The following is a 13042-nucleotide window of genomic DNA, read 5'->3' on the forward strand; positions in this document are numbered from 1 at the left end:
ATAAAAGTTTGGATTCTCTTTTGTTCCATCTTGTTCCACCTTGTGGCAGGTGGGAATCCTGTCACGACAGTCTTCAATAAAGATCAAGCCTACTGGCTGCTGTTTTGCTCTGGTATTCCTGGCTGGTGTCCTCCCCCCCCCCTCTTTTTTGTTGTTCAAGGGAGCCCTCAGATAATATAATAATAATAATAATAATAATAATAATAATAATAATAATAATTTATTATTTATATCCCGCCCATCTGGCTGGGTCCCCCCAGCCACTCTGGGCGGCTTCCAACAAAACACTAAAATACAATAACCTATTAAACATTCAGCGTCTTAAAAAGCAGAGACATCACCTTGCCAACAAAGGTCCGTATAGTTCAAGCTATGGTTTTCCCTTTAGTGATGTATGGAAGTGAGAGCTGGACCATAAAGAAGGCTGATCGCCGAAGAATTGATGCTTTTGAATGATGGTGCTGGAGGAGATTCTTGAGAGTCCCATGGACTGCAAGAAGATCAAACCTCTCCATTCTGAAGGAAATCAGCCCTGAGTACTCACTGGAAGGACAGATCCTGAAGCTGAGGCTCCAGTACTTTGGCCACCTCATGAGAAGAGAAGACTCCCTGGAAAAGACCCTGATGTTGGGAAAGGTGGAGGGCACAAGGAGAAGGGGACGACGGAGGGTGAGATGGTTGGACAGTGTTCTCGAAGCTACCAGCATGAGTTTGACCAGACTGTGGGAGGCAGTGGAAGACAGGAGTGGCTGGCGTGCTCTGGTCCAGGGGGTCACGAAGAGTCGGACACGACTAAACGACTAAACAACAACAAACTTGGCTGGGAAACAGGGAAATGCAAAGATCTTTTTTGTTACACTTGATGGGTGTTTGGTGGAGGGCAAGGGGAACCATGGGGCAGGGTCCGGGATGCTCAGATTACGGCCACCAGACCTCCCCTTTCATGATGTAACCATGATGTAGTTTGGGGGGATGTAACATGGGGATTAGCAGCTAATAAAAGTTTGGGTTTTCTCTTGTTCGGGGCTTCCATCTTGTTCCACCTTGTGGCAGGTGGGAGTCCTGTTGCGACAGTCTTCAATAAAGACCAAGCCTACTGGCTGCTGTTTTGCTCTGGTATTCCTGGCTGGTGTCCTTGTTTTTTGTCCAAGGGAGCCCTCAGAGGCGGGGCAGGCTGTTGGTTGGCCAGAGGCGCTCTGCAGATGCTCAGAGGCACGCCGGTTCTTCTTTTTTCTCCTTCTTTTTTTGCAATTCCTGGAGAAAGGCGGCTTGTAGTTCTTCCTCCCGGTCTCCTGGGGTCCCCCTCGGCTCCTCTCGGCCTTCCCTTGGCCTTCAAGCCCTGCCTCCTTTCCTGCTCTCCTCCGCCTTCCTCCTCTGCAACCAGCTGTTGGGGTTTCGCATGACAAGTGAGTGACGCGCCTGGATTTCTCCCTCCCCCCCCGCCGCCCCCCAAACAAGGTAAGATCCTGCTCCCCCCACTTTCCTCCCCCCCCCCCACTTTCCAAGGGGGCAGGAGGATCCCCTTGAAACCCAACCCGCAAACCCCCTTTGCAACTTTTATTTCCCCCCCTCCCGGGTTGGGGAGGAAGTCAGGCTTGTGCAAAAGTGGAAGCTGCAAATGACCCGCTTCCAGAAACCCCCCAAATCTGAGATCCTGCACCCGCCATGACCCCCTGCGCCAGCCCCACTGAAATCGGAGGGGCTTGCACCATGCGAAACGCTGCTTGCAAACGGGGTTTGAAGGGATGCCCCCCTCTTTCTTTCTTTTTTTGCTTTCGATTTGCAAGCTTCTGAGAAAGGCGAGGTTTCCCACAAAATCGTAGCATCGGAAGAATACCCTCCAACAATTTTCGGATGAAAATGGGGATGCCCTATTCCATAATAATAATAATAATGATGATGATTTTATTATTTGTACCCCAGCCATCTGACTGGGTCGCTGCCCTGGCCTGCTTCCCACATAAATAAAAACATAACAAAACATTTTTAAAAATTTCCTTATACCAGGGTTGCCTTCTAAAGGCTGTGTGATTACTTGCCTCTTTGGCTCGGGGGTGCATAATTCCATACCCTCCAACGTGAATGAAATGCGGGACGTCCTAAGGAAAAGCGGGACATTTTTATGTTCTTATGTTCTTTGTATACTGTGTTAGTTTTATGATGTTAGCCGCCCTGAGCCTGGCTCCAGCCGGGGAGGGCGGGGTAAAAATTAAAAGTTGTTGTTGTTATTATTATTATTATTATTATTATGGGATCAAATCAAAAACATGATGGGTGGCCAGATACCCCATAAGGGAAAGGGAGCGATATTTTTCTTATAACAGCCATCGGTGTCTGACATTATTATTATTATTATTATTATTATTATTATTATTATTTAGTTAATTAAACTTGTAAGTCACTTGTCACCCGAATGTCTCCAAGCGACTTACAGCAAAGTAAAATATACAATACTTAATACCATGAGGGTTTGTGTGTGTGATCTGATGGTGGGTAAATGTTAAAATTATTATTACTGCTATGACTTTACACAAGATTATCCTTGATGCCAGGCTGGTGGTTAGGATCCATTCTTGTGGATTTCTTAGCTTTAAGTAACTCCAGCTGCCCCCCCCCCACTCTTTCTCACCCTGATCACTTGTAGGCATTTAATTCATAATTTAATTCAACAAAAATATTCATGTGGCGCCTGAATGTGGCAGCAGTTTTATACCGATTTGCTCAGTGGGGTTTGCCTGCTTCTGAGTAGGATTTTACTGTAAAATATTAGCAAGTCTATGGTCTTGCTCCCTTGGATATGTGAAGAGTTACCCTCAAACTGACAATTTTATATCCATATAACGCAAATTGTAGAGGGGAGAGAAAGATCTGGAAGGTGTTCAAGGTTAGAGGCTGGTGAAATTTTCAAAAGGCAGGCTATGACAGTTCGGTATTGAAGTTTATTTGTATTCAAAATGCGCACCATGATCCTTCATAACAGCCCTAACAATAATCCTAACATGATTTTACTAAATTAAGCACTTGTAGGAGAGGGAACCGATGTCTTTATTCATGGCCAAATGGATAGCAGTTCTTTCTTTTTCAAAACCAAAACCAAAACCCTCTTAATTCAGTGACAACTTCTTCTTAAAATATGCCCAAGCTGACTCACAAGAATTTTTTTTTTTTAAATGGCAATTGAAAAGTGCATAAAAGTGAACCGTATTGTAAAAGAATTCTAAAAGCAAGTGTTAAAAGGTCAGGATGGAGGACATGAGCTCCTGATCTCCCTAAAACTCTTCATCTGCCCTCAAAAGGCATTGTCAAGACAAGATTAAGTTTGTATATATGGTTTTTCATGGGCGGCTAAATACTTCCTCATATTTTTCTGAGCTGCATCCAGCAGCGGAAAGAATAGGCAGGTCAAGAATTAACATGTCTCTTGGTAACCGCTCACTCTGGAATATAGCTGCGATGGAGAAAATTGCGGATAATTTGAGATTTCGACAAGGACTAAAACTTCCAGACACTTTGTATATGATTTGACATTCCTTTATGACATATACAGCAGAACCATCATTTTCAAGGCAGCCTTCGTCACAAGCCTGGAACTATACTTGACGATCCGATAAAGTTGATAATCTTTGCTTGGACTTTGATATTTTAACTCACGTGCAAGCACTCAATTCTACATGCCTGTCTTATCGTTTTGTTTTTCACCTTTCGCTTTTTGCCCATTGCTAAAATTGTTCTCTCTGTTTTATATGCATTGTAAAATGGAATCCTAATTGGGGGGGGAAAGCTTTTTTAAAAAAGAATTAACATTGTGATGGTGTGGTAGGATAGAGAATTTGACTTAAATCAAATTCCTGCTCAGCAATGACATTTACCTTCGGTAGGGCACCTACTCTCTGCCTTATCCTACCTCTCAGGGCTGTTGTGAAGACAAAACAGATTTCTCCCTCTCCCCGCCATGAACTCTGCCTTTAGTTCCTTGAAGGAAAGTTGCCATGTGAATCTGGTAATGCATGCATGAATAAAAATAAATACATTTTTCGCCCTGATCTGAGGTTATTTTCCCCTTTGGTGGGTGACGGGAATACTTGGTTAAACCCAACAGATATCGCAGGAGAGAATCTTTCTTTTCTCTTGCATATTTCTTTCTCTTCCTTAGGTAGCAGCCATGGGAGAAGTGGAGCGCAAATTCATGGCGCTCCGGGACGAACTGGTAGCTGCTTTGATTGAGAATCCCTTAGAGCAGAACCCAGAGACTGTACAGCGTCTGCTGGAGATGCCGTTTCCCCCAGCTCAGAAATACATGGAGATAGATGCCAAGGGTATTATACGAGCCAATACCCAGGGGCAGGTAAGGGGACAGTTTTTTGTGTGTGTGTGTGTGTGTGTGTGCGCAATGGCAGGGGTGGGGGTCTAGAAAACCAGGGTGGGGATTGAAATTTGGGGGGGGGGGGAGATGGAAAGATTCAGAAGTCAGACAGGCAAAACTAGTGTGTGTCTCTCCCTGCAAGAGCTCTGATGCTATGGGCAGCTGGGAGCTTCACCTGTGGAATGTCTGCCTGCACACAAGGAAGGGGGGTCGGAAAGGAAACAAGCCCTTTTCTAGGTGCCTCGGCAAAACTAGTCATTATGTAGAAGTGAGGATCAAGCTTGGTAAACACAAAGTTTTGTTTTGGGGCGCTGGGATTTCGCCTGGTAGCGGGGCTGGGTCACGGTGGCGTTTATCGTTTGCAGTGCGATTCCCTCGCGCAGATGCAGATTCGAATAGTCCCTGCCTCAGAATCCTCAGGGTCTCCGCTGTTTATTTAAAAAGGCGCCCCAGGAACAAGATTCTAGTCCCTAAGATAAGAAGTTCGTGATATGTGTAAGGCGGTGTGAATGCACCGTGAACCCTGCTCGTCCCTCTGAACACGTGAGAGATGGCAGTGACAACTGGGGTCTGGGAGGGTCAGAGCCTAGCAAACGAAAACCCCAAAGGAAGGGGGTTCTTAGAAGAGTTTAGTACAGTGGTACCTTGGGTTAAGTACTTAATTCGTTCTAGAGGTCCGTACTTAACCTGAAACTGTTCTTAACCTGAAGCACCACTTTAGCTAATGGGGCCTCCTGCTGTCACCACGCCGCCAGAGCACGATTTCTGTTCTTATCCTGAAGCAAAGTTCTTAACCTGAAGCACTATTTCTGGGTTAGTGGAGTGTGTAACCTGAAGCGTCTGTAACCCGAGGTACCACTGTACAGCCTCGTGCAATTTGGAGATTGGGGTTTAGGTACCAATGTGCAAAGAGACAATGGCAATTTTCGAACCCTTCCCCAGCCTCAAAAGGACCTTCGTACCATCTCCACTGCCCTGAACATCTTGGAGAAATATGGGCGCAACCTGTTGAACCCACACAAGCCCCGCTTCTGGAGGACCGTCAAGTTCAATAACCCCGTTTTCCGGGACACGGTGGACACCATCCAGGTGAGAGAAACATTCCTTCCCTGTCTGCCCATCCCTTCCTTTGACATAGCTGTCAACTTACAGATTTGAAAATAAGGGACCAGCAGCCTCGAAAATAAGAGATCAGCAGCCAAAATAAGGGATTTTAGTCAACCAGCAGCCAAACGAAGCCTCAAGCGGTGGTTCCCACAGCGCAGCAACCCGGCAAAGGGGATGCAGCAAGGAAAACCACTGTCCCCTCTCCGCTGGGAAGCGCTGAGCAAAGGCGAGTCCCCAGGCAACGCGGCCGATTTGATTGGCGCAAGGCCTGCAAGCTCCACCCCCCTAGTCGTTCTTAGACTCCTTATTGGGTGAGCAACGCAGCCAAGCAACACAGTTGGAGCCTCCCTCCTCCCTGGCCGGCAGGGAGGGAGGGAGAGGAGCTGCTTCCTTTGAAACCCGGGAAATTTAAGGGACATCATCAATAAGGGACGGCAGTGGGACACGGCGCTGGGATAAGGGACTTTCCCGCCAAATAAGGGATGGTTGACATCTATGTCCTTTGGTATCTTTTCAGCACCAGGGTCAATCACTCGGCTCTTCCTTGCTCTTATATCCTTCTGAGTTTCTATTTTTATTTTGTTTACAACTAATAGCAGGAGCCTGGTGAAAAATATTCCATTGAGAAGGGGGCCCACACAGATAAGGCCCTGTTCCTAGCAGAGGCCGAGCTAAGCTGTGTCCCAGCTGAGCCCCTCCTCCTGTTGTCACCCCAACCCATTTATTGTGTGCCCCACGTTCCTGGCAGGGCGGGCGGGACGTCCTTCGCCTCTACGGATATTCAGAGGAACAGACGGACGGACTTTGCTTCCCGGAGCATCTGCTGGAGCCAGATATCCCTCACGTGGCCTCGATCACGGTCGATGTCATGGTGCTACGGGCTGAACTGAATCTCCTTATTTCGGTATGGTGGAACCATGAGACCCGGGAGCACTTTGATGTGGGGGAGAAATAACAACAACAAGAAGAAGAACTTATTACTTGTACCCCACCCATCTGACTGGGTTTCCCCAGCCACTCTGGGTGGCTTACAACAGAATATAAAAGAACACACGATATACATCAGGCATTAATAGGTTCCCTATACAGGGTTGTCTTCAGATGTCTTCGGAAAGTTGTGTATTTGTTTATTTCCTTGACAACTGACGAGAGGGCATTCCACAAGGTGGGTGCCACCACCGAGAAGGCCCTCTGCCTGGTTCCCTGTAACCTCACTTCTCACAGGGAGTGAACCGCCAGAAGGCCCTCGGAGCTGGACCTCAGTGTCCGGGCTGAACGATGGGGGTGGAGACGTTCCTTCAGGTACAGTATACTGGGCCGAGGCCATTTAGGGCTTTAAAGATCGACACCAACACTTTGAATTGTGAGTCAATGCAAGTCTTTTACGACTGGTGTTATATGGTCCCAGCAGCCACTCCCAGTCACCAGTCTAGCTGCCGCATTCTGGATTAGTTGCAGTTTCCGGGTCACCTTCAAAGGTAGCCCCACGTAGAGCGCATTGCAGTAGTCCAAGTGGGAGATAACTAGAGCATGCACCACTCTGGCAAGACAGTCTGCCGGTAGGGAGGGTCTCATCCTGCGTACCAGATGGAGCTGGTAGACAGCTGCCCTGGACACAGAACTGACCTGCGCCTCCATGGACAGCTGTGAGCCCAAAATTACTCCCAGGCTGCGCACCTGGTCCTTCAGGGGCACAGTTGCCCCATTCAGAAAGATAGTGATGGATGAGCTTCGGGTTCCCAGCTGAGAATGAGTTTTTTCATTTATGTTTAATTTGGTCAGTTCGTTTGTCAACAGAAATCTCTAAGCGGCTTACAGATTGCAGCGAAAAGGACTCCATACAAGCAACAAAAAGTATGAATTGCGCATTTGAAACCTTATGTCGCTACTGCTGCTAATGATAACCGTAATTCCACATTTTAAGTAGCAGAATTAAATAAATCTCTCTAGACATGAGCAAAACACCCAAATAATATGCAAAGCGCTGAAATATATTGGGATACATCAAAATGCAACATAACTACAATATATCATTTTTAAAAATCATAAATCTTAAAACACACCCAATAATACAACCACTGAAAAACATCGTTCACTTCCATGTTCACACTACACAAAGGAAGTCTAAATACACAACACCAACATCACTCAGCAATTTTCTTACATCAGTTCTGACTTCAACAAAACACCCCAGGACTCAAAATAATAGGGCGTATCATTTTAGAGAGTGACACTTAATTTCTGCAAATTTATTCAGTGAGCAGTCTTTAAAATACGTGAGGAATTCAAATGTGCTATTATTTTTGTGACTGGACAACATTTAGCCCGGTAAGTCTACATTTAATGAAGAAGCTCATAAACTGCTTTTGGAAAAATTTTAACTTCTGGCAATGTCAGGTAGTGCTAATTATAAACAAATAAGTAGCAATATAATACAACAGCAAGTACTTGGCAATCATTTTTAACGAATTCCATACAATGTTGCACACATCCTATCAAGCAAAGCTAATTTATATTAATGTAACCTAATACAGTGGTGCCCCGCAAGACAAATGCCTCGCAAGACGAAAAACCCACTAGACGAAAGGGTTTTCCGTTTCTCGTTGCACTTCGCAAGACAAATTTCCCTATGGGCTTGCTTTGCAAAACGAAAAAGTCTTGCGAGTCTTGAGATTTTTTCCGCTTCCCCCCCCTTTTTCTAATCCGCTAATCCGCTAATAGCCTTTTAGCCGCTAAGCCGCTAAACCTTTAATAGCCGCTAAACCGCTAATAGCGCTAATCCGCTAAGCCGCTAATAGGGTTGCTTCGCAAGACGAAAAAACCGCTAGACGAAGAGACTTGCGGAACGGATTAATTTCGTCTTGCGAGGCACCACTGTATGTTTTTAATTCCCTAGTCGCGTTGCAACTTTTTAGCACCCATCGTTTTTGGAACTGGAAAGTTGAAAAAAAACAAACCAGGCAGAGGGCCTTCTCGGTGGTGGTGCCTGCCCTGTGGAACGCCCTCCCACCAGATGTCAAGGAAACAGGCAGCCCTGTTTAGGGAAGCTTTCAATGTTTGATGTTTTACCGTGTTTTTAATATTCTGCTGGGAGCCGCCCTGAGTGGCTGGGGAAACCCAGCCAGATGGGCGGGATATAAATAATAAATTATTATAAATTCAACACGCCACATACCCTCATGGTTCTTTTTTTTTTTTCCTTTTTAGGACAACCACCCCAATCCTCAGGTGTTGCAGGAACTAATGCAGGGCGGAGACAATTTACAGGTGAGTCAGGTGAGGGAACATAAAGCCCCAGGAGCTTAGCAGAGAGGGAGCTGAGAAGATCTTTGTGTTTTCGTCCATTTGAGTTTCAGACGGGCGTTAATGAAGCTGTGAGGCCACCCCAGCCCCACTGGCTGCCTCAGAACCATTTGTGTGTGTGTGTGTGTATCTTTTTTTTTTAAAATCATATTTATTAAAGTTTCCAAAAATATAGAAATACAAAGAAAAAAGAAAAAGAAAAAAAAAAGATATTTAAAACCTTACTTTCATGTGTGTGTGTATATCATTCCCTCTGTTGTGGTTCTGACAGCAGTCCTCAGATTACCCTGGCCTAATCCTGTTCCCGGGGTGTGGCCAATGTTGCAGGCTGACAGCTTCTAGGAGCCACAGGTGAGAGCTGAGTGCAATGGGGGGAACCAAAGGTGGACAAAATACCTGTCCCCTAACACCCCAGCCAGGTGATGGGAGCTAATAATAATAATAATAATAATAATAATAATAATAATAATAATACCTTTATTGTCATTGTACAACCTGTGTACAGTGGTACCTGGGGTTACATATGCTTCAGGTTACAGACGCTTCAGGTTACAGACTCGGCTAACCCAGAAATATTACCTCGGGTTAAGAACTTTGCTTCAGGATGAGAACAGAAATTGTGCTTCAGCGGCACGGCAGCAGCAGGAGGCCCCATTAGCTAAAGTGGTGCTTCAGGTTAAGAACAGACCTCCAGAACAAATTAAGTACTTAACCCAAGGTACCACTGTACAATGAAATTAAACAAGCCTCCCTCCCACACTCAGTCTCTTATCAAACAACACACCACCTCGCAAGTCAATTTTGCTATGTTATTTTCCGTTCAACAGCCTAACAGCCCACGGATAGAAGCTATTTTTTAGCCTGTTGGTACGGCTGATTATACTTCTATACCTCCTGCCTGAGGGTACAGTCATACCTCAGGTTACAGATGCTTCAGGTTGCGTTTTTTCAGGTTGCAGACCACCGAATCCCGGAAGTACCAGAATGGGTTACTTCTGGGTTTTAGCAGTCACGCATACGCAGAAGCGCCGAATCGCAACCTGCGCATGCGCAGACGTGCCGCTGCGGGTTGCGAACGTGCATCCCGCGTGGATCACGTTTGCAACCCAAGCATCCACTGTAGAAGATTAAAGAGGCGCTGGGCGGGGTGTGAGTCATCCCTGAGGATTTTTCTCGCTCTCCTAAGGCAACGATCCCTTGCGATGTCATCTAGCAGACTCAAGGGACGGCCCATGATATCATGGGCTGTATTCACCACCCTCCGTAGAGGCTTTCTGTCCGTGGCTGTCAAGCCAGCATACCTCACTGTGATACAATATGAGAGGACACTTTCTATTGTGGACGGGTAAAAGGAGTTCATCAGTTGTTGTTTCACATTATTCTTTCGCAAGACCCTGAGGAAATGGAGTCTCTGTTGGGCCTTTCTGACCACCTGAATTATATTGATTTTCCAAGTGAGGTCCTCACTAAGGTAAACGCCCAGGAATTTAAAGGAGGAGACTCTCTCCACACAGCCCCCCCGATATACAACGGGCAGGTTCCCCTCTCTTCCTCCGAAAGTCCAACACCATCTCCTTTGTCTTACTAATATTTAGGTGCAAGTTATTCTCTAAGCACCATGTAGATATTTTTTGAACCTCCCCCCTGTACGCTGTTTCATCTCCGCCTGCAATTAGGCCCATTATGGTAGTATCATCTGCAAACTTAATAATTATTGTAGATGGATCAGATGATACGCAGTCATATGTGTACAATGAGTACAGGTAGGGACTTAGCACACATCCCTGTGGGGTCCCAGTGCTAAGCTTCAGGGAGGTAGATGTAACAGTCCCAATCCTCACTGTTTGTGTCCGATCCCTCAAAAAGTCTTTAATCCAGTCACAGATGGTAGAAGAAAGGTCCAGATCTGTCAGCTTTTTTTTTTTTAATTTTGTTATTAGGAATTTCAACATAACAATTTATCAGATATACAACATCCTCATTCCCCTCCCCCATTTTTTCCCTCCCCCCCCTCCCCAAAAAAGAAAAACCAACCCTCCTACCCACACCCCAGACTTCCCTCAGCTCCTCTCTCTGGTTTTTCAGCACGTTCTTCTCTGCATATTATAAAATTGTAAAGATCCTTAATTTCTCTATCTATATATTATCAATAAAAAATTTCTCTGTGTTTATTCAAAACCTGCCAAGGAGTCCAGTTCATTTTGTTGTTTCTTTTAGTACTTTGTGAAAGGTTCCCGTTCTTCTTTAAAGTCACAGTTGCCCTTGTCACGTCGTCTGCGTGTCAATTCCGCCAATTCCGCGTGGTCCATCAGTTTCTCTTGCCACAGTTCTTTGGTTGGGATTTCTTCATTCTTCCATCCTTGTGCTATTAAGACTCTTGCCGCCGTTGTCGCGTATGTGAATATGTTTTTCAATTTCCTTGGCAGGTCTTTTCCTACAATCCCTCACAAAAATGCTTCAGGCAGGTCCGTCAGCTTTTTAATAAGAATGTCAAAAAGCTGACGGATCTGTACCTTCCTTCTACCATGGGTCTGAAACCGTAGTTCCCCAACCATTTAAGACATGGACGGGGGATATTTTTCTCTATCCAATGGCTATTTGATCTTCAAGTGGGGGGGAGATGATGTCTTACCAGGCCCTCCTGCTACTCCCGCCTGCACTCCCGTCAGGAGGTAGGTGCCCGAGTTTCGCACTCGCGACAGCTTCCTAGCTTTTCTCGAAGACAGCTGCAGGTGGAACGTATTGCGGTGTGTCCTTGAGGTCACGATGGCACAATGTCCTTTTCTCTTTCCCAGGCTGGCCTCATCGCAGACGCCTTCCCTGTTCAAGAAGCGATCCCGCAGCGCGCCGTTTCGGCATTATCGCCCACAGGTAAAGGGGTACCAAGAGGTTGGCGGTGGAAATAGCGTGGGGCTTTTCCAGTTGAATACCTTCCTGTCGGGCGTCGACGTGACTGTTCCGTGGTTCATGAATTTGGTTCACAATCTTTATTTGTTCTGTAAAGTAGTTTTCGTTTTGTAACGTGCATGGAACAGAGAAGATGGTTATGCCCCTGCCATTGGTTCGAATCCTGTCCCGCTCTGGAGGGTAGGACTCAAACCAATGGCTTCAAGTTACAAGAAATGAGTTTGTGATGAAACCTCAGGAAGAACTTTCTGACACTAAGTCCTGTTCCGACAGTGGAACAGTCTCTCTCCGGAGGTTATGGACTCTCCTTCCTTGAAGGTTTTTAAGCAGAGATTGGGTGACCATCTGTCTTGGATGTTTCGTTGAGAGTCCTGCATTCTATGATCCTGTGACAACAATTTTTAAAATGAAAAGCAAAAGCATGAAATAGGCTGGTGGAATGAGTCGTTGCAGGTTCTTTAGCTTCCTGAAAACCCAGCGTTCAAGATGTTAGCAAAAGAATAATACAGTGGAACTTCGGTTTTTTCGAGCGTCTCGAAAGCCGAACGATTTGGAACCCAAACGCCCAAAACCGGAAGTGAATGCTTCCGTTTTTTAACAGCTTCCAAAGCGTGTTTCTCCCATTTTCTCAATGGAATTTGCCAGCCGCCCATTGAGCCTCAGTTGTGGAACGTTTCGGAAGTCGAACGGTCTTCTGGAACAGATTGCGTTTGACAGCCGAGGTTCCACTGTAATAAGCGTATTTCTAGAGCTCATGGCTGTAGAGAGAAACATTGGCTGCGTGAAATGGTGCTTTTGTCTCCTCCTCAGGTCTAGTAGAGGTACAGCAGATTTTGCAGGCATATATATCGATTGGTGTCTTTTGGGGGGGTAGTTTACTTAGGGGACGCGGGTGGCGCTGTGGGTTAAACCACAGAGCCTATGACTTGTTGATCAGAAGGTTGGTGGTTCGAATCCCCGCGACAGGGTGAGCTCCCATTGCTCGGTCCCTGCTCCTGCCCACCTAGCAGTTCGAAAGCACGTCAAAGTGCAAGTAGATAAATAGGTACCGCTCCGGCGGAAAGGTAAACAGTATTTCCGTGTGCTGCTCTGGTTTCGCCAGAAGGAAAAACTGTCTGTGGACAAACGCAGGCTCCCTCGGACAGTATAGTGGTACCTCAGGTTAAGTACTTAATTCGTTCCGGAGGTCCGTACTTAACCTGAAACTGTTCTTAACCTGAAGCACCACTTTAGCTAATGGGGTCTCCTGCTACTGCTGTGCCGCCGGAGCACGATTTCTGTTCTCATCCTGAAGCAAAGTTCTTAACCTGAAGCACTATTTCTGGGTTAGCAGAGTCTGTAACCTGAAGTGTATGTAACCTG

The 13042-nt window shown here is 46.1% G+C and overlaps 1 protein-coding gene across 1 annotated transcript in view; it reads left to right on the top strand.

The window, feature by feature from the left end:
- The first annotated feature begins 1340 nt into the window (after window positions 1–1340).
- The window catches only part of RNF31 (ring finger protein 31), a 39836-nt gene continuing 28134 nt past the window's right edge, over window positions 1341–13042 (top strand). The window contains exons 1-6 of the mRNA XM_080980091.1: window positions 1341–1458; window positions 4154–4345; window positions 5306–5452; window positions 6219–6374; window positions 8678–8737; window positions 11569–11644. Coding sequence (XP_080836217.1) covers window positions 4163–4345; window positions 5306–5452; window positions 6219–6374; window positions 8678–8737; window positions 11569–11644 — 622 coding nt within the window. The 5' untranslated portion in view covers window positions 1341–1458; window positions 4154–4162. The remainder of the gene's footprint in view (window positions 1459–4153; window positions 4346–5305; window positions 5453–6218; window positions 6375–8677; window positions 8738–11568; window positions 11645–13042) is intronic.

This window comes from Podarcis pityusensis, assembly GCF_964106645.2.
Source record: "Podarcis pityusensis genome assembly, chromosome: 13".
NCBI classification, from domain to species: domain Eukaryota; kingdom Metazoa; phylum Chordata; class Lepidosauria; order Squamata; family Lacertidae; genus Podarcis; species Podarcis pityusensis.